The sequence below is a fragment of the Maylandia zebra genome, linkage group LG23 (genome assembly GCF_041146795.1).
Source record: "Maylandia zebra isolate NMK-2024a linkage group LG23, Mzebra_GT3a, whole genome shotgun sequence".
Lineage (NCBI taxonomy): Eukaryota > Metazoa > Chordata > Actinopteri > Cichliformes > Cichlidae > Maylandia > Maylandia zebra.
Genome location: NC_135188.1, coordinates 49,437,431 through 49,459,282, shown reverse-complemented (window position 1 = coordinate 49,459,282; position 21,852 = coordinate 49,437,431). Strand labels below are relative to the sequence as shown.

The following is a 21,852-nucleotide window of genomic DNA, read 5'->3' as shown; positions in this document are numbered from 1 at the left end:
AGTTCAGTACATGTTGGAAAACAACACTGCAGTGCCGTCGTCATCAAGCTGAGCTTCCCCATGTTTGTTGGTTGAAAAAGCTGATAAATCACCACGTTGTTGCACAGACTTTCGTAAAGTAAATGCAGTGACCAAACCCGATTCCTATCCTTTGCCTCATATTGACGACTGTATTGACCAAGTTGGTGCAGCAGAATATGTGAGCAAGTTTGTGGCAGGTGCCACTGACTCCCAGAGCTCAGGAAATATCTGCTTTCATCACGCCATCCGGTCTTTATTCATATACAGTCATGGGTTTTGGTTTACGCAATGCTCCAGCTACATTTCAGCGACTCATAAATATGGTTGTTAATGGGCTGAAAGGCTGTGCTGTTTACCTAGATGACGTGGTGGTATATAGTAGCACCTGGGAGGATCATCTGGATCGTATTCGCACTCTGTTTGAACGACTAGTTTGGGGAAATCTGACTATCAACCTGGCATTCCAAGAAGTTCAACTCCCATCAGCTGAATTATTCGGTCATTGAAAAGGAAGCTTTGGCATTAGTTTTGGCCTTGCAGCATTTCAGAGTATATTTGGATTCTGCTCGGCCAATTGAGGTATCTTCTGACCATAACCCTCTCACTTTCTTGAACTCATTGCAGAACCCAAATCAGAGGCTCATGCATTGGCTCTCTTTTTGCAGCCTTACACTTTGGACATCCAGCACATTAAGGGCAAAGATAATGTCTTGGCAGATGCTTTGTCCCGTGCCCCTTTGTAACCAGCAGCTTCACTCCTCATATGCTTTGAAGTATGTCCTCTCCAGTATCGTTTTCCTTCCTCTTAAATTGCTCCTAGGTACCAAGGTTGCTGAGGTTGGAAATGTGCTGAAGATGGAAGGACTTTGAGCATGCAGAAAGGTGTTGCGTGGGTGTACATATGTTGGACATTAATCTCTACACGTTCTTCTAGCTGCAAATTCATAATGTACATGATTGTGTTTGTCGCCTCAGGGTGAAACTCTATTCTATGGGGGGAGTGTGACAGCCAGTGGGCTGGCCTTTTGTTTTGCTTTTTCTGTTACCTGTTCCTTGCAGGTAGGTGGAGCTGACCCAATTATAGATGCAGCACACCTGAGAAGGCCAGTCCCAGTATATAAAGACATCTTGACTGAACCATGGGCGGCTGTCTCCATCCATCGTGTTTATTTGAGGCTTCAGTTATGGCTGTTATATCATTTCAATTGTGTTTCAGTTTCTTCACCTTATTTTCATTAAATATATCGTACAGCCTTTAAAAGCCTGTGTGTGGTCTCCCACTTGCTTGTCACTTCCTTTGAGCTGGGTTGTGACAGACCCGGCTCAAAGACAGACATTTTCCAATACAGTAAGAGACAGTCAATCGAACGGCCTCTGTGCTGGTGAAATTCAGCAATGCTCTGGGGACTCATTCGGTGGAGTGGCTTTACAGATAAAAGCTCCCAACATAAAGAAAAATGGCAGCAAGGAACTTGAGCTGAAGACTGAAGATTGAGGGAAAATGTGTTTATTGCAGAAGCACATACCTCAGAATTACTTTGGCTATTTTATTTCTATCCCATAGCTTTAAAATTCTTTGGATGTTCTTTGACATCACACATGACATGAAATACAAGCAGATTCTGGAGTGGCTTAAATGATTTGAATTACTAACTACACTGTATTTTTACACACCAGTGCTGGAGCTCCCACAGATCCCACGAGGCAGGTCAAGTTTGGCTTGATTAAACACTGGGGCATCACATCCACTAAACATTCTCAGGATAATGTTCAAACTGTTCATCACCTTTATGATATTAACTAGAATGCAGAATGTTACTATGGTGCTGATCAGCAGCTTCATGAAACCATAGGTATTTGTATCCATTCTGTGAGGTCTTGTGGATAAAGTCAAGTTAATGACAAGGTGCAATAACAATTTTGGCATCTATGGTACATGGATGTGGTGCTTCTGGCTCCCCATATACAGTATGTATGGTCAACCGATTTGGCTCAGTGTGACACTCTTCGTGTTCAAGCCCATAGTTTCAGAGATTCATTCATTCATTGTGCAACAGCTGCTAATATTTTCACTGTCTGCAGAACTGGAGGGCTCTTAATCTTCACATGAGTTCAGAGTTCAGCTGGCACAGCGATTTAGAATCTTTTACCCCATGTGGGTATATTAAATTTAGTCTATGGTATTCAGAAAGTAAACAGTACAAGGACTGTGTTTGTTGGGCCAAAACCACAAAAGATGATCTCCTTGATGAGGAGGAGTTGATACAACCCCTCTTCTCTGACTCCGCCCACCTCTGCACTGCTGCTTGAGTTTGGTCTGAAGTTCTGCTGACAACCCCGACTCTAGACGATATGAATATAACAGTGCTGGAAAAAAAACAAAAAACAGAGTCTCTTCCACCAAATCAAATATTTACATTTTTTATTAGAAATGGTCAACACCTGTAACATATCTGACTCAACTTTGCATGTTTCCTGCAGGTGAAGGGCTGCTCATCATTGGAGGACACAAAGTAGAAAGCATGAGTGAGTCACTAATGTCTTTGTTTCAAATCCTGCTAAAGATAAAGTCTTCATTTGAAATTTAAAAATAAATGAATAATACATAATATATGTCCAGGTATTTTATGAGGAAACACAATTATTATTTAAATATCCCACATATTCACATAGGATGGTCCTTGAACATGTATCATCTTTAGCTTTTTTTTAGGATTGATCTACTATGAGACTTCAGTCTGATTTGATGGCAGATTATGCTTGTTCCCTTGCTCTTAAAGAAGTTCCCTCTAAAGACCCCTAAGAGTTACGTTCCAGAAGTAGTACAGTACACACTTTATTATTCGTGTTAGACAGCAGTAATCCTGTCCCTGTCCTGTGTAAGCCCAGTGTTCCTCCAGCGTCGCTTCCAGGATATTTTTGGCCAAATATCCAGAATTTACAAAGTAATTAGAATACAATTTCTGTTAAATAAGATAACATTTTAAGCATAATAGTCTGAAAACAGAAGGGGAGATTATGGGTTTACTCCACATTTGTTCAGATGCTGCTGACTCTAATTTCTGGTAACCACATTTCCTTAAAACCTTTGCTACATATATATAAGGTGAATCCTGCATTTTATAGGAATGTTTTCTGTACGTAACACTGGACAGAGTAACCTATTAAGCTGTTGCATGAGGATGTTATAAATGAAAATTGGCACCAAGTTTGGCTTTGTTGACCGGGCCTTGTGATGTGTGCCCCCAGACTGTTTATGTAGGTTTTCAGTCATCCAGGTCGAAGCAGTGTAGGGACAACCCCCACGAGGGTTTAAACACCAATGACTCTCCACCATTGGGTTTTAGAAATGACGAGGCCTCTTGGATGAGCGGTGAAATGTCTTCACAAAACTTAAAGTCACTTTCTTTCCAAGCTCCTTTTACTGTATTCCCAAAATATAAAATCATTTCGAGAAAGACTTCAGGAAAGATACATAGTGAGTAATGTATAATGAGATACATATTAAGCTTTCCATGTTAAGGAAAGTATTAAATGTTAACGATCTACATCCACAAGATAAAGCAATCTCTAAATTTTCCATTTACAAGATCCTTCAACAAAGGCATAGTGAGTTACTCTTTCTGGGCACTGCAGGTTCATGCAGCGTTAAGGAAAATCAGAACCGGGACAACCACGTCTCCAAAGAGGGAATTGCAGCTGAGGCTGTTCAACTCCCCAGTGGGAATGCGAGGGATGGGCGGAAACGTCCCTTAGAAGAAGGCAATAATGGACATACCAATTCCAGGTACAGGCCCAGGAAGCGTAAGAAAGTCCCTCGGCCCATACCGCCCAAAAATGCTCTTATGCAGCTGAACGAGATCAAGCCAGGGTTGCAGTATAAGCTCCTCTCTCAGACTGGGCCGGTCCATGCACCAGTCTTTGAGATGACCGTGGAGGTCAATGGGCAGGTTTTTGAAGGTCTGGGTCCTACCAAGAAGAAGGCTAAGCTGAGTGCAGCAGAAAAGGCACTGTGCTCCTTCGTCCAGTTTCCTAATGCATCGGAAGCACATGCTGCCATGGGCCGGACCCTGTCTGCTCACACGGACTTCACCTCGGACCATGCCATTCCAGATATGCTCTTTAGTGCATCGGAGACATTCAACCCTACAGAAGACACTTTTTACCTTGGTTCCGATACCAGTTTCTTCAGTTCACTGGGAATAGAGTACCCATTGCCATCCTCTCCTGTCCCAAACCTGGCACAGTCTCCCATACCTCCAGCACCCTCCGCCTTCATCTCCCTAACAGCCGGCAAGAATCCTGTCATGTTTCTCAATGAGGTGCGGCCAGGCCTCAAGTATGACTTTGTGTCAGAAAGCGGGGAGAGTCATGCCAAGAACTTTGTCATGTCGGTGACGGTAGACTCTGAGAATTTCCAGGGTTCTGGGCGCAATAAGAAGCTGGCCAAGACTCGGGCTGCCCAAGCTGCTCTGTCTGCTCTCTTTAAGATACAGCTGGACCAGACACCATCACGACAGCCAATACCCAGAGAGGGACTGCAGCTTCACCAGCCACAGGTGAGCATGGAAGAAATCAGTCTGTCCCTCCGTCTGACTCACTGACAGACTGACGTATGTGTGGCCTCTTCCTGATGACAGCATATTTGTCACACATGTTTCAGATCATCACTGGTGAGGGTGAGATGATTATACAGCATCTTTAATAACTTTAAAAAACAAGTTTGTATTTATTTTGGATTTCTTTTAATACACAGGGCCAGAATTATGCATGTCTGTGCATTGGGACCAGCAAAGACTGTTCAATTCAATTTTATTTAAATAGCACCAAATCACAACAACAGTTTCTTCGAGGTGCTTAGCTGACCGTAACTACATAGAAGAGTAACTCTGCATTTGATCTTAGCTCATGTTTAAATCCTTTATCTAATTTGCTGGCCGGGGTTTCTGATGAACTTCAGCGATGCTCTATTTTGAGAGTTCTTGAACTCTGTAAGAGCCCCTTTCTTTAACCAGAAACGATGGAAAAGTGGAACACGGATGTGTCTTGATGCATGCTCAGTCATCCAGGAGAAACGTTTCGTCACTCATCCAGGTGACTTCTTCAGTCTCAGCTGACTGCAGGTTTCCCCAGCCTTATAAACAGTACATTTGCAGAGTAACATAGTGTACGCTGTTAAGTGCCAGGAGGATATGGCGTTATTTTTGTGCCACTATTCTGAGTGCACATAAAAAAAAATTGCTGTAAAAGCTGCTGCTCATGATATCGGTTTGGATACGTGGTGAGAGGGAAACATGAAGGTGATACAAATCATACCAACAAGACACAGTGTACATCACTGTCACAACAGTGTTTGTTTTAGTTCAAAGGCTTTATGGTTTTTCCTGTAATACCTGGTGGTGTAGTCGGTGATTTTTTTGTCAGTACAGCCTTTTATATTATGTTTAACCCGAGTGACCACCCGGTCAGCTGGTGGGTAACGGGCATCTCCGAAAACGTTAGAGCACTTTTGCAAATATGTGATGTCTTGATGAATCGAGCAGATATTTGAAGTTTACACAGAAACATTCTCGCATGAAAATATCTTAAAAGTTTATTTTGTGACCCAGAAAGAGTAACATTTCAAACTCCGCCCCTCTGTGTTCCTCCGCCACTGCCTCGTTTGAGTTTTGCATGAAATGCATTCTGGGATATTGCATTTTGTCATTTCGAGCTGATTGGAGACCAGAACAGCCAATCAGGTTTTTTTGCATCCAAGTCTGTGATTGGCTGGTTTTGTGGCACAAATATAACGGTGTAGAGAAAGAGTTGAAGGCACGGGCAGAAATGTTGAGAGCGTGAGCAACACATTGTGATCGAGCGCAAATGCAAAAACTGAGCGAGAGGGGCTGCTGTTGTGTGTGTGGATAATAGCAAACACTGAAATACATGTTTTGCACGCAGCAATGAATTTTGTTCACTCAAATTCAGCTTTTCTTCGCTCAAAATAAATTTCTCCTCAAAATGCAACACTTGCACCTGCAAACTTTTTTTTACGTGCGCTCAAAATAGTGGCACAAAGATCACGCCATAGGAGGATTGCCAGGATTTATGCATCGGGGAAACCAAACAACCTCTGGCTACAACACAGCAGAGCCACCTCGTCAGGCCAGGACTCTGCAGTCTATCTACACCTACAGGCCAGTGGACACTCTTTCAATGATGAGGATGTAACATCCTGGACAGGGAGGAACGCTGGTTTGAGGGCGGAGTCAAGGAGTCCATTTACGTGAAAAGAGAAAGACCATCTCTGAATCGAGGAGGGGCCTAAGGGTACATCTGTCACCATCTTACAATGCTGTGATTGCAGCCATTCCCCACCTCTCTGTGAATGGGACTCATGGTTATTGATCAGTGGTTGTTGATCAATGGTCATGAGAATTTGCATATTAATGATGAAGGAGCTGACCTCCCAGCCCATTGTTCCTTCAGTGGGCTGGTTTCAGTCATTATGCAAATGTCCTGTTTATAAGATTGGAACCTGCAGTCAGCTGATACTGAAGACGTCACCTGATGATGACGAAACATTTCTCCCACTGAAAACATCCAGATGAACAGAATAAACTTTTGGAGAATACGGATGTGATTGTGCAACAAATCCATTCCTGTTCTGATGAGGGGGATTTAAAGTGATTACCTGAACCATGTAAGTGACAAATATAAGAAAAAGAAATCAGGAGTGAGGATTTCTTTTGGACTACAGCCTGAGTTGAATGAGGCAGGGCTGTATTGATCATGGACCACGCTGTCTAAGGCTGATTGAAGATGATAGCTTTAGGAGATAACTTTCATGATGCTGAGAAGCTATATAAACATGCTTCCAATTCCTATATTACAACAAAGCTGCTATGTTAACCCTCTGTGTGCTATTCAAACACTGCAATTTGTTATACCAGCCTTTCCAAGTCATTTGTTGAATTAAAGGATTTGGGTGTTTTTTGAAGCTACTCACATCCCTGCTTGGCTTTCACAGTTATGCAGCATTCCTTAATGAAATAAGGAATGATATACTGAAATATGGATTTAAGCTGCTTTAAGTAACTTCTTATCCTCCTTCACTAACATTTTCTTTTGCTAATGTTTGTTAAATACAATTGAATAACAGTTGCTTCTCTAAAATTGTTGGTTGGATATTTGTTATGTCTTATTTCACATTATTTCACTGTTGCACTTATGTGTCACTCCTCAGGTCCTGGCAGATGCAGTCTCTCATCTAGTTATTGATAAGTTCAGCAAACTGACGGATAACTTCAGGGCTCCACATGCTCAACGGAAAGTCTTGGCAGGTGTTGTCATGACAGCAGGTATTCTTGTAGCCCAGGTCATCTCCTAATTAGAAGGTTGCTAGTCTGATCCCAGCTGCTCCGAGAGTTTAAATGTGTACATAAGGCTCATGCCACCAACCCCCAACCAAATCTGCAGGAGATCTATAGTGAGGTACGCGTACTTGTTCAACTCAATTCAAATGACTTTTATTTATACAGCACCAAATCACAACAACAGTCGCCTCAAGGTGCTTTATACTGTAAGGTAGACCCTACAATACATACAGAGAAAAACCCAACAATCATATGACCCCCTGTGAGCAAGCACTTTGGTGACAGTGGGAAGGAAAATGCAGAGAGGTCTATTAACACATAGTGACTGAAGAAGAAACTCCCATAGCATCATGGGAATCCCCAGCAGCCTACACCTATTGCAGCATAACTAAGGGAGGATTCAGGGTCACCTGGTCCAGCCCTAACTATATGCTTTAGCAAAAAGGAAAGTTTGAAGCCTAATCTTGAAAGTAGAGATAGTGTCTGTCTCCTGAATCCAAACTGGAAGCTGGTTCCACAGAAGAGGGGCCTGAAAACTGAAGGCTCTGCCTCCCATTCTACTTTTAAATACTCTAGGAACAATAAGTAGGCCTGCAGAGCGAGAGCGAAGTGCTCTAATAGGGTGATATGGTACTACAAGGTCATTAAGATAAGATGGGGCCTGATTATTTAAGACCTTGTATGTGAGGAGCAGGATTTTGAATTCAATGTTTAAGTTGTTTGTTGCTGGTTTTTAGTTTGTTTTTTGTCTGTTTGGGAGCTGACACAGTCTCTGTGGAGATGGGTTTGGGGGGTAGCAGGAGGAGAGAAGCTGCAGAGAGGCGTGTAAGACTGCGACTCTGCTTCCTGGTCCCAACTCTGGATAGTCATATTTTGGGGGGTTTAATAAAGTTGTGGGATGGATCCAAGGTGGGATGGATGCGTCTCTCTTTATAATCTGTTTATTCACAAGTCAAATAGTGAAGTATTAGTTTGAATGAAAGCCTTACTAGTACTACATGTAAAGCTGGCTTAATGCAGAAAGATCAATCTTACTATAACTACAGCTTAGAATCAAATATGTAAATTAGGCAAATTCAATTACTGATAAACTTTTACACTTCTTACAAAGACCAGACTATTGGGATACTTAATATTCTGTTTCTTCTGGGCTGCACTGTAACTGCACATGTGAGCATATTTTCTATACATGACAGCAGGCACACAAAGGGACACAGGTACAATAGGGGGAGGCATTGAGAGGAGGTATGAAAATAATACATTTACATTAGCTAAGGTAACCCTTACTCCTAGCATGTCAACATCTGGTGGCCTGGCATTGATCTTAATGCATCTAAATCACAGTATCAGCTGAACCATTAGTTCAGGGGCAAAGTGGCCGTTGGTTGGAGGTCAAGCAACTGCTGTTAATCAAATCAACCAATTTGAACTCAGGAACTTCTTTAAACCAGCTGGGGCAGGGATAGCTCAGTAGGTAGAGTGGTCGGCCCATGATCAGAAGGGGGTCGGGGGTTTGAATCCACTGAGCGGTTACCCTGAGGTTCCATCTCTACACACAGCTCCCCAGGTGCTGGATTGGTAGCTGCCCACTAAGTGAATGGGTTAAATGCAGAGGACTAGAAATTCCCCCCGTGTGGGACTATATGGGATTAAACATTTAAAAATTAATCAGCAGTCTCTGTCAGTCTCAACAGTGAGAAGACACGAGTGAAACCAAACATGGTGCATGATCATGCTTCATAACAAGGTCCAACAACAATAGACTGGTATAATGTTTGATGGTCTATATCTGCTTTACAGCTTATGCACATGGGCTACACAACTTGATAATCTTGTGAGTAAAATGGGTAGAGCTCTGTCAGCGGTGGGAAAAGTTCCAAAATAAATGACACCAAATATTTTGAATACATTAGGTTAGTCACAGCTTGATTATTGTGTGGAGGTGTTTCAACTAAAGTAATTAAAAGTTCCAAGTTTAAATCATGCTGCTCATTGTGCATTGCAGTGCTCTTCAAGAACCAGTGCAAATCCGATTTATCATAACTTGGGCCGGCTAATTGTTCGAGGTCATGTCATGATCAGAAATGTACTAGTGAAGAGATTATGGACGATGTTACATCAAAATTGAGTAAAGGTTATAAATAGAAAACACTAATCTACCAAGTTGATAAGTTTCAGTTCAGTGAAAGCACTACTTCACAACAAAAGATGGCTCATGTGAGCAAGCATGAGTGGGAAGGAAAATCTATCTTTTAAGAGGAAGAAACATCTGGTAGAACCATGTTCATGGAGGGACAGTCATCCATCATGTTTGAGGTGAGAGTAAAGAGAAGACAGCAGAGAGAGAGAGACTGGAAATATGGTAAACTAAAGGATTGTTAATGATTAAATACATTAGTGATATATAAACACGCACCAAACAAAGGTGAGTGACGAATTTAGTCCATCATTGGAAGTCCAGTTCAGTGTAACTTGTTCTGCAGCAATGCAGGTTGATCAAGCCTTGAAAGCTGCTGCTACTAATTCCCACAGCTGTTCCAACTTTTCTGGATTACTTCCCCCTCTGTCTGCATAAAAGCAGTGCTGGGACACACTGATGTACCCTCGTGAGCATCAGCTGAACAGTATTGTACTGCAGAAAGTAGTGTGTTGCTACAAACATGGTGAGAAAAACCAATGGAAGAGAGACAGACCATCATAACACTTATAAATGTAGATCTGCAAAGAAAGTCAAGGTGTCAGTGAGTCCAGTTTCCTTCAGCATCAAAGGCTCAGAAACTGTGACAGCAGGAGGTCTGCAGACCCAAAGACACGACTGACTCAGAGGAAAAGTTTCTGAAAGTTAAGAGCTGTGTGATGGCGGCTCACAGGACAACAGCTTCAAGCAGCTCAATAGTGGTCGTAGTGAGAAAGTCTCAATTTCAGCTGTGAAGAGAAAACTGCAAGCTGCCGGTTTGACAGGACGAGTGGCAGCAAGAAAGCTCTATCTGTCCCACAGGATCTTAGCTCGTTCATTCTCCACCTCCTTTGGGGGTATAGGAGCCATATGAGTTGCTCCTTTTTTGATTAAGTGCGTTGGTTTAAATGGACTCACTGTATTGGTGCACTGCTGAGTATGGATATGCTAAAGCTAAATCTTTGCTCCAGGAGAACTTTGGCAATTCGCTGAGAATTGCTGCTGCCTACATTGAAAGGGTCAGTAAATGGCCTCCTATACAATCTGATGACGTGAAGGCTTTGCAGGAATATGGGTGTTTATTAAGGCAATGTTGCAATGCAATGGGAGACGTTGAGTCCTTGCATGAGTTGGATGTCTCTGCTAATATGCAAGCAGTTATAAAAAAGTTGCCTTATAAGCTCAGGGATAAATGGAGGAATGTTGTGTGCAATCTGCAGGAGAGGTTTCAACGTAAAGTGGTTTTTAGCGATGTTGTTGAGTTTGTCGAAAGGCAAGTGAAGATCGCAAGTGACCCATTGTTTGGAGACATAAAGGATCCTCCAACAGACATCAGAAAAGAGGCGAGGAATGGTAAGTCTCAGTTTTACCCTACGGCTAAGAGGAGTAGTTTTGCTACTACGGTGGCCAAGGTGGAAGGGAAGATTGAGCCAGTGTTGAGGCGTTTGAGTGGTTCAGTTGTGACCAAGGCTTGCTTGTTTTGTGGAGCAGGGCATATGTTGGATTTGTGTCCTTCATTTGAAAGAAAGTTGCACTGTGAAAGATTATCTTTTTTGAAAGAGAATGGTGTGTTTTGGTTGTCTGCGCATTGGGCACAGAAGCAAGGACTGCAGGAAACGTCTCTTGTGTAAAGTCTGTAATCAGAAACATCCCACACTCTTACATATCCACTCCAAGCAGAGGGAAAGCGTTTCAATGCAAACTATAGGAGGGAGAGAACCACCAGATGAAGGTCCTTCGTGTGCTGTGCAAAGCAGTGGTGTTACTGGGGCTGGTGAGCAAAATAGTGCTCTGTCCATGATACCAGTTAGAGTGAAGTCCAAGAAAGGTAATCAGTCACTGATAACCTTTGCTTTTCTAGATCCTGGGAGTTCAGCTTCATTTTGTACTGATGGGCTCATGAATAGGCTGAATCTTTCAGGAAGGAAAATTGGCATTCTGTTGCGGACAATGGGTCAGGAGAAAATGGTCAGTAGTTATGTGGTTCCAGATCAGCTGGTTTGTGCTGCCAGACGCTTGTGGAGTCCAGGCAGCTCCTTCAGCCGGCATGAATCATGTCAGGGCCTGATGCTGTCCAACTCTTCATACTGGAGCTTACTGGTCTCCTATAAACAAGCATTTGGTGACAGTAGGAAGGTAAAACAGCTTTTAACAGGAAGTAACCTCTGGTGGAACAAGGCTCAGGTACGGGCAGCCATATGCAGCAATTGGCTGGGGTAAGAGGAGGGAGACAGGGCCATGTTTGGACAGGTATCCTTATTATGCAGATTGGAAGATAAGATATGTGGAAAGATAAAAAAAACAGGGAGATTTTCAGTTGAAGCCACATAAGCAGGCACGTGGTAGCCTGGTTACTCTGAGAGTGGTTTCTCAGCAGGACATCTTTCCTTGAAGAAAAACTGTTCCAGACACTATTCATTTTAAATTTTCTGGATAATAAAATATGCTGAAGTTGAAGCGGTCAAATTGATTCGGCTGAAGTGACAAGATGTTAGGGACCTTATGAACCAGTGCAATGTTTTACCCATCCAGGTGCAGATGTGAAGGAGGCTCAGGTCATCTGCGTATCCACAGGGACAAAGTGCATCGGTCGTGAATACATGAGTAACCGAGGTTTGGCCCTCAATGACTGCCATGCAGAGATTGTAGCTCGTCGGTCTCTCATTAGGTTCCTGTACTCCCAGCTGGAGTACTTCCTCAGGTAAAAGCCTCCCACCTACTTTCAAAGTGCTCCCTACAAACACTGTACATAGAACTGAGTCTACCAAAGCAGTCTTTACCCTTACTTACTGAATCAAAAGAACTAAATACAGTTGGTCTGTTGACTGTTTCTACAGTGGTGTGAAAAAGTGTTTGGGTCCTTGCTGATTTCCTATTTTCTGTATGTTTGTCATACCTAAATGTTTCAGATCATTAAACAAAAATATAAATATTAGACAAAGATAACACAAGTAAACGTGTCTATTATTAAGGAGGAAAAAATCCAAACCTACATGGCCATGTGTGGAAAAAGTGATTGGCGATGGCCCCGAAACCAAATAGCTCTTTGGGCCACCCTTAGCAGCAACAACTGCAGTCAAGCATTTGCAATAACTAGCAATAACTCTTTTACAGCACTGCAGAGGAATTTTGGCCCACTTTCCATAATTGTTGTATTTCAGCCACATTCGAGGGTTTTCGACTATTAACCACCTGTTTAAGGTCATGCCACAGCATCTCAACCGGTTTGAGATAACACTAGTAACACTAGTAACACTAGTAACACTAGTAACACTAGTAAACACTAGTAAACAAGGTCAAAACAAAGTTTTGACCTTGTTTACTAGTGTTATCTCTTTCTAATGTTTATATTTGTTTGATCATCTGAAACATTTAAGTGTAATAGAAATGGAAAAAATATTAAATCAGGAAGGAGGCAAACACTTTTTCACACCCCTCTAGTGTTTTAACAAATGAGCAATTACTGTCAACCAGCCGTTCTGAACATTTCAGAAAGCACTGCTAGCCTACCAGTCTTTTGTCTGCATTTCTGTTTTAGTAACAGTGAAGAAGAACATCAGAAATCCATTTTTATGCGGTGCGATAACAGTCAAGGCTTCAGAGTAAAGGAAAATGTCCAATTCCACCTGTATATCAGCACCTCCCCCTGTGGAGATGCTCGCATCTTTTCACCTCATGAAGGCGGAGTGGACGGTAAGTGGATTATTATGATCGTTACAAATAGAGATTCATAGTGATGAAACAATATTTGTTTGCCTGAAAATATGTAGGTTACTGTTATGTCGTCAGTGATTTTTTACCTGTGTCAGATCAGGGAGATGGACATCCCAACAGAAAGGCCCGTGGGCAGCTGCGCACTAAAATTGAGTCTGGTGAGGGAACCATACCTGTGCACTCCAGTAACACCATCAAGACATGGGACGGTGTTCTTCACGGAGAAAGGCTGCTTACCATGTCTTGCAGCGACAAGATTGCAAGGTGTCTGTTTTGTTTGTTACATGCTCACATGGTGATTAGCAACATCACATGTTGTCCTTTCCTGGGGGCTTTTATGGCCAGGTATAAGGGCATAAAAGCTCTTATACCTGGGCCCTTTATATAATCTTTGTAAAGTATGAAAGTACAGATAACAATCTAAGGAGCTTGGAAACAAAAGCGTCTGGACTTAAGTTTTCTTGAAGACATTTCATCTGAGAAGTTCTTAAATTCTAAGAAAAATTGGTGGAGAGTACCAGATTTTAAGCCCTATGGGAGTGTCCCCCCAAGAAGGTCATGGACCCCCTTATGATCGACTACCTAATCACATGAGGCAAGGTGTGAAAATCGACGTGGGTCACAATCAGCTAAGGTTTCGGGTGGACCTACTGTGAAACCTGGCCCCACCCTATCATGTGATTTCCTGAGGTCAGATGGCCCAGGGTGTGAGTGGGAGTTAAAGCATCTGGGAAGGATCTCAAAACTGGATTATAGATGACAGATAGTTGGTGTCGTAAGCCCCGCCCTCTGTTCAAAGATGATTGTTCACAGTGGACATAGATGCTTCGTTCTAGAACTGAAGAAGCTTCTCGGATGAGAGGTGAAACGTCTTCAAGCAACTGAAAGAAGTCCAGACGCTTTTCTTTGCAAGCTCCTTAGACTACCATGACCTGCATGACCGAGAACCTTCACAGATATACAGATAACATTAAAATTATACCCTCCCCACCCCCTCATATAAATTTGAGAGTTTTGTCAAAAATTTCTGAAGTTCATTTTTAGCTGAGCAAGGGATTTTCAACATAGCATTTATAAACATACTAACCCTTTTTACCTTCTTCAATATGATATGTGCCCTAATTACTAACTTTCTAAGGTGGCCTTTGTGGCTGGAAAGAAAATTATACAAGGCACTGCTGAGAGGCTGGGCCGATACAATATGTAATAACCAAGTACATCCATGAGCCTTGGTTTTATTTAATGTTTTATTAAATAAATAATAGTACTCTGGGAATACTATGAACAAGCATCTTATGCTTCCACATCGTGAGATAACATTAGCCAGGCAAACTTAAATGAAATGGGCTCAGCTGTCATCATCATCATTGGACACATTTGGTTTCCTCCTAATTCAGAGTGAGCTAATGGCAAGAAGGAGAAGGAGGAGAAGAAGAAGGCGGCGGCGGAGAAGAAGGCGGCGGCGGAGAAGAAGGCGGCGGAGGAGGAGAAGGCGGCGGCGGAGAAGAAGGCGGCGGAGGAGGAGAAGAAGGCGGCGGAGGAGGAGAAGAAGAAGGCGGCGGAGGAGGAGAAGAAGAAGGCGGCGGAGGAGGAGAAGAAGAAGGCGGTGGAGGAGAAGAAGAAGGCGGCGGAGGAGAAGCGGCAGAGGAGAAGAAGAAGGCGGCAGAGGAGAAGAAGAAGGCGGCAGAGGAGAAGAAGAAGGCGGCAGAGGAGAAGGCAGAGGAGAAGGCAAAGAAGAAGGCGGTGGCGAAGAAGAATTTTGATTGTACAGGTCGTCGAATAGGCAAAATAGATTTTGGTGTGAACTCATTTCTACTAGCCATTGTCTATGCTGTCGTCTAAATGCACAAGTTTAACACTCCATCTTCATATTTATAGCCTTGTACTATCCATTTGTTCTAAATATTAAAACCAGCTCTGCAGAATCACTTTAGTTTGAAGTGTTTTGGAAGAGATCAATGGGAATCCTGTTGATGTGTACAGAGGCTGAATCTAGGAGGACACTAACAGCAGCAGACCCCTCTGTGCCTGTATCAGATTTATATTTTCAGGAAATACTAATCTGCTTTATTTCTTTGTTTCTGTCAATTTCTCTGAAGATTTTACTCTGTTCCTTCAGGTGGAACGTTGTCGGATTTCAAGGCTCTTTGTTGAGCTACTTTACTGAGCCCATCTATTTCTCCAGCATCATCCTGGGCAGCCTGTACCATGCCGACCACCTCTCCAGAGCCATGTACCAGCGGATTACTGAGATTGAAGAGCTGCCACAGTCCTTTAGCCTGAACAGGCCACTGCTCAGTGGTGAGAGGCACTGTAGTTTTCCACAGTTCACTGATTTCTCTGATCTGTTCATTCGGACCTGATTGTTCTGAGAATCTGAAACCAGGTCCTGCTCACAGATTTTATGGAAAATTCCCAAACCAAGAGATATAATTTTTGTTTTAATTTTTAACATTTGAAAGGTTGCCAATTAATTAGTAAAATAATCCATGAGGTAATGAAAATGGCTGGCAAAATGTGTTCACATGTTTTGAACCTGTGTACAATACACAGCATTGATATCAAACCCATTTTACATCATGGGCCATGTACAGCCCACTCTGATGTGAAGTGGGCCAGTAGTGTGGATGGCATTCATGGCCGTGGGGGTCTTTATTATTAGAATAATTAGTAAAATGTACAAAAATACAGTTAAAAGTTAAAATCCACACTGTGAAGTATGCGACACACACACCTCCCCCACACACCCCCACCGCACAACTGAGGCCGGGGAGCCATCCAGCCGAACCTACCCCCCCCCCCCCCCCCCCCCCCGAGGAAATCGGCCACAGCCATCTGCGCCCCTGGCCTATGGACCACCTTGAACTTAAAGGGCTGTAAAGCCAGATACCACCGGGTGATCCGGGCGTTGGCATCCTTCATGTGGTGGAGCCACTGCAGCGGGGTGTGGTCCGAGCAAAGGGTGAATGAGCGCCCCAGGAAATAAAGCGAAGGGAGTCAACCGCCCACCGGATAGCCAAGCACTCTTTCTCCACAGTAATGTACCGCCTCTCCCACTCGGACAGCTTCCGGCTAATGTAGAGCACGGGCCGGTCTCTACTTGTGGACGAACCTGCCCGCCCCCCAAGTGGTACCCGAAATACTGAACCTCCCTCCGTCCAACCGCACACTTCTTCGGGTTGGTCGTGAGCCCCGCCTGCCTCAGGGACTCCAGGACTGCAGCCACCCGCTGCACATGCTCCGCCCAGGTGTCCCTATGGATGATCACGTCATCCAAGTAGGTGGCAGCATACGCAGCGTGCGGACGCAGCACCCGGTCAATGAGGCGCTGAAAGATGGCCGGGGCTCCAACAAGCCGAATGGAAGCATGATGAACTGGCACAAACCGTACGGAGTGGAGAAGGCGGTTTTCTCCTTTGACTCTGCAGACAAGGGAATCTGCCAGTAGCCCTTGGTTAAATCCAGTGTCATGAAAAAACGGGCCGTGCCTAACCGGTCCAGGAGCTCGTCGACCCAGGGCATGGGATAAGCATCAAACTGTGACACCTCCTTCAGAACCATATGGTCTATATGGTTCTGAAGGAGGTGTCACAGTTTGATGCTGGTGTAGCCCCATCATTCTCATGGTGAAGAAGGATGGGTCTCATCCTTCTTCACCATGAGAACGATGGGGCTACACCAGGCGCTGTGCGACTCTTCTATTACTCCCATCTTCAGCGTTTCGGCCAATTCCCTCTGAACGATTTGCCTTTTGTGTTCAGGGAGCCTGTAGGGCCATGAACGCACCATCACGCCAGGCTGTGTTTCAAAATGATGCTCAATGAGAGACGTTCAGCCGGGCAGGGGGGAGAACATGTCGACAAAGCGCTGTTGCAGCGCTCTCTGGGCCTGTGTGAGATGGTCATCACAATGGAGGGAGGCGGGAATGATAGAATTTGGCACCTCTGGCCCCAACTCATCTCTCTCCTTAACCAGGCTCACTAGAGAAGCAGACTCGGCCTCCCTCCATGCTTTCAGGAGGTTGAGGTGATAAATCTGCGTGGCCCCTCCCCTGTCCATTCGTGCGACCTCATAGTCAACGTCCCCCACTCGCCGTGTGACCTTAAAGGGACCTTGCCATTTGGCGAGTAACTTTGAGCTAGAAGAAGGGAGTAATACAAGCACTTTGTCTCCCAGTGAAAATTGCCTGAGTCTAGCCCCTCTGTTATACAGGCGCTGCTGACGCTGCTGAGCCTGGAGCAAATTCTTCCGTGATAACCTCCCCAAAGTGTGGAGTTTCCCTCTCAGGTCCAACACGTACTGAATCTCGTCTTTTTGCGGGGCTCGGACCATCCTCCCAGCTTTCTTTAATTAGGTCGAGCACCCCACTTCGAACGGCCGATCCTCGCCAGTCAGCTTGCAGGCACAGAACCGCCGGCGATGGTCTTCCGGGGTGAGGCCCATCCGGTCCAACATGGCCCGGCACACGTCGTCGAAGCTGCTCCACGAGGCTGGCGGCAGGCCGTGGGCCCACTCCGCTCGCAGCCACTGGCACGTTCCGCTGTAGCACGGAACGCCTCCAAAAAAACCTGGGGATCGTCACCGTCCCCCATCCTGGGCATCACCACTAACAGAGGCGGCGACTTCGGCGACGCAGCACCTTTTGACCAGTTGCTCCAGGACCTTGGTCTGGTGGTCTGAATGTTCCTGGAGCTTCATCAGATGTTCCCGCTGGGCCACGGCCTGGTCCCGGCACATCGTCGCCAACTCCGCCAGCATCTGTGCCAACAACTGCACAGGCTGAGTGGGCGACGCATCATGGGGGTCAGACATCCCACACTGGGTTTTAGCACCACTTGTGAAGTATGCGACACACACACCTATGCACCGTGACAGCTCGTTCCAGTCCAGCCAACCTCCCGCTCGACTCTGCCGTCACTATATAGACACACAGAAGGAAGACACTCATGATACAATCGCCACCACCTGTGGCTCCCCTGCCTCCCGGTACCACCCCCCTGAGCTCACCACTCCACCCCTCCGCTGCAGCTACGCCAGGGACCACACCTCCACCACACACACATTTCCTCACCTTTTCTAAAACTGTCTGGTGGGCTGGATTGGTGTTTTCAATGAGCCGACTCTGAAACTCTGACCTTTTGTACAGCCAAACAGCTATCTCATTCATGTTTTTTAAAATGGTTTAATGTGCCCAATATGCAGGAATAAGTAACACAGAGGCCCGTCAGCCAGGAAAAGCTCCAAACTTCAGTGTGAACTGGACGGTGGGGGACAAGGGTTTAGAGCTGATCAATGCCACCACTGGGAAAGATGATCTGGGTCGACCCTCCAGGCTTTGCAAACATGCCCTCTACAGCCGATGGATGAATCTACACTGCAAGGTAACACAGTGCTGATTTTTCAATGCATGTACTGTAGTGTGAGATTGCATACTGTATCTATCCAGTCTTTAAGTGATGACGTGATGAATCCTGCTTCCGGGCCCAAAGTAGTCTGCATTTAATACGGCTGTTGTGTTTTTAACATGTTTTAATGCTTTTTATCTTGTTCTATTTAATCTCAACGAGCCCCTAAAAACAGTCAGTGATCACTGTCGGCCTCTCGGTTTTTATTATCGCTAATCATTTTAAAGCTCAGTTTTTAAACAATTACGATGTAGCTACAGTATATTAATGACTAACCTCGTATTGTGGATGGATTATCTCAGTTGTTCTCCTGGCTGAAGTTTGGTCCATTTACAGCATCCTGCCATGTGATTGCATTTGTCTCTAACCATCAGGAACCCTCACGTTAACTTTTATCAAGTCCTCCAGCTTTACTGTTTATGCTATGCTAACATAGCTTTGTCGCGCTAGTGGTCACGTAGCACATCATTATATACCAGCTAGCCCAACTTCAGTAACCCTACAAACGTCACTGCTGTTTAGTTTCCTGTCTTCATTTATCTTGGAAGTGATAACAGAGCTGTACGTTTTAATGTTTCAGAAATCTCTCAGTCAGAACATGTTATATCATGTTTAGGTGGAAGCTAGCGAGCTAACTTCCTGCTAACTTCTAACTCTGAATGTAATAAATCCTGTTTTCATGGATACCTGGATGTTAAACTTCATTGTTACACCTGGTAAAGCAGCAACGCTGATCATTTTATTACAGATGAAAGAGTTTAGACAGCTTTTAACTCTCTGTGATGTCCCAGTGATTGTGTGACCTGCAGCGGAGTTTGGGCCCAGTTACGGCTAATGACGTCAGACTTAACGACCGGATTAATAATGAAAGTGTGTGAGCAGGAGGTCTGGCCAGAAAGCCTGCGCGCGAGCTCTTTTCTCTTCCTGCACTGTCCAATAAAGGCAAATGTCAAAAAGATGTATTTTTAAAAAGTCATTCCTGGTTGTTGCACATTGTTGCTGTTGTCTAAGTGAAGGCTTGTCTCCATTATACCATAGCTCTCCTCCATGCTGCGAATCAGAACGGTGAGACCCAGAAGCTACCATGAGGCCAAACAGGCAGCAAAGGAATATCATTCTGCAAAGCAGACACTCTTCAGGGCCTTCCACAATGCTGGACTGGGCGCGTGGATAAAGAAGCCTATAGAGCAGGACCAGTTTGCTCTCTCCAGCTGATGTACCTCATTCTACCTTGATTTTGTAGCATTGTGCTACTCCCTCTTAGCCTGGACTACATGTTAAAAAGGTCAATATTCAGTCAATTATACAACTTCATACGAAGGGTAAATGTAAAAACAGACCGAGAATAGCAGCAACTTTGTAAACTGTTAGTTCTTTCTCAGGTATGGTTATGCAAAATTAATCAAGTATGAAAACCTTTGTTTTCACATTCTGTATTGGGAGCTCTAATGATCAGAGCTGCACATCTCTCACTGACTAAACTCACAAGGACACAGCATTTCTTTCTGAGTTCTAATACACACACTCGTATGTCTTATCTGCTTGAAAAATGTGTGTCGTTGCATCTTCTGTTCTCAGGTAAGCACACCTACAGTCTGTTTATGCATGGCGGTTTAACATGCCTGGGCACGCTTAAACTGCCATGTTCACAACCAAGTAACTGTTGGAACAGTTACAATATTTTAATTACTTTTAGTCAATTTCGTATCAATTACAGAAACTGAAACGTGAATGAAGAATAATTCCTGAGTTCCAGTGGGAAAACAAAAAGTCAGAAAAGACCTTTGTGAACACTTTGGAGTTACCAGGATTTCTAAATTGCAAGATTTGCAGAGTGTTGCGGTCTAGCTCAGTTTTTCATGAAGGGTATGCCGGGCAGACTTCAATATCTTTCAATCCCATCTTTCTTCACAGTAAACAAGCACTCTAGCAGTCTGTGACTCTTCAGTCTGGCTTAAGTTGGATTAGACTTGCAGTCAAGACCGCCTAATCTGAGACCAAGACAAGACCAAGTCGAGACGAGACCAAGACCGAGACAAAGTCGAGACGAGACCAAGACAGAGTCAAAAACAGTCTTTAAACTGCAGCCAGATGCTGCTTCGTTTACGGGTTTCAGGCATAGTTATGTGTTTTTGCTTTCGCACAGCCCTCCTCACCGCTGTCTACTGTCTCACTCACTTACTGAGAGGACGGACACACGCTCCACTTGACTGTCGCCTCTCTCACCCTCTCTGTTTTTCACACAATGACATTATCCTATATCCTCGCATGTGATTGGCCACAATATGGAGGGATTGGAGCGTAGCAGAGCCACTGTGTGAGAGGTGAGCAGCAAAAGGAAATGAAGTGAGGGTAGAAATGACTGAAAGATTAATAGGCTCTGTTTTGAGTTTTGTTCAAAAAAGAATGACTTCATGTAGGAAAAAAATAAATATCACATATGCAGGACACCTTAAACTAGTTTTTTAATTAAGCAGCGAGGCAGAACAAAGTCAGGGCTGTATCAAGACACAGGGACTGAACCCCAATTCAACCAGACCCAGAACTGATCCGGAATTAAAACAGGACTACAACAGTTCAAAATCAGGACTACTGAGGACTTAACAAAACTAGATGATAGTAGCACTAAAAATCATCATAGACCTGCACTACACTTATTTTTTAATTCTACCAAAGTACAATATTTAGATTGAGAAAAGTTTATATAATTATTCAGCCTTGTTGTGCAAACAAGCTGCAAAACTTAATAAATGTAGAATTTGAAAAGTAACAAATGGTATCTAAAAAGTTACACTGGATACATGTTCTGATGAGTTCTCCCTCTCTGTTCCTCTCTGCTCCTCTCTCTCCCTCTCTGCTCCTCTCTCTCTCCCTCTCTGCTCCTCTCTCTCCCTCTCTGCTCCTCTCTCTCCCTCTCTGCTCCTCTCTCTCTCTCTCTCTGCTCCTCTCTCTCTCCCTCTCTGCTCCTCTCTCTCTCCCTCTCTGCTCCTCTCTCTCCCTCTCTGCTCCTCTCTCTCTCTCTCTGCTCCTCTCTCTCTCCCTCTCTGCTCCTCTCTCTCTCCCTCTCTGCTCCTCTCTCTCCCTCTCTGCTCCTCTCTCTCTCCCTCTCTGCTCCTCTCTCTCCCTCTCTGCTCCTCTCTCTCTCCCTCTCTGCTCCTCTCTCTCCCTCTCTGCTCCT

General features: G+C 44.3%; 1 protein-coding gene across 1 annotated transcript in view; it reads left to right on the top strand.

Moving 5' to 3' along the window:
* Positions 1-21,020, top strand: part of LOC101480434 (adenosine deaminase RNA specific B1) — a 29,749-nt gene extending 8,729 nt beyond the window's left edge. Inside the window, exons 2-10 of the mRNA XM_004564127.3 lie at positions 2,503-2,547; positions 3,658-4,580; positions 7,250-7,364; positions 12,088-12,256; positions 13,094-13,248; positions 13,365-13,533; positions 15,389-15,570; positions 18,472-18,650; positions 19,713-21,020. Of these exons, the coding sequence (XP_004564184.3) occupies positions 2,544-2,547; positions 3,658-4,580; positions 7,250-7,364; positions 12,088-12,256; positions 13,094-13,248; positions 13,365-13,533; positions 15,389-15,570; positions 18,472-18,650; positions 19,713-19,889 (2,073 nt within the window). The 5' untranslated portion in view covers positions 2,503-2,543 and the 3' untranslated portion in view covers positions 19,890-21,020. The remainder of the gene's footprint in view (positions 1-2,502; positions 2,548-3,657; positions 4,581-7,249; positions 7,365-12,087; positions 12,257-13,093; positions 13,249-13,364; positions 13,534-15,388; positions 15,571-18,471; positions 18,651-19,712) is intronic.
* The last annotated feature ends 832 nt before the right edge of the window (positions 21,021-21,852 follow it).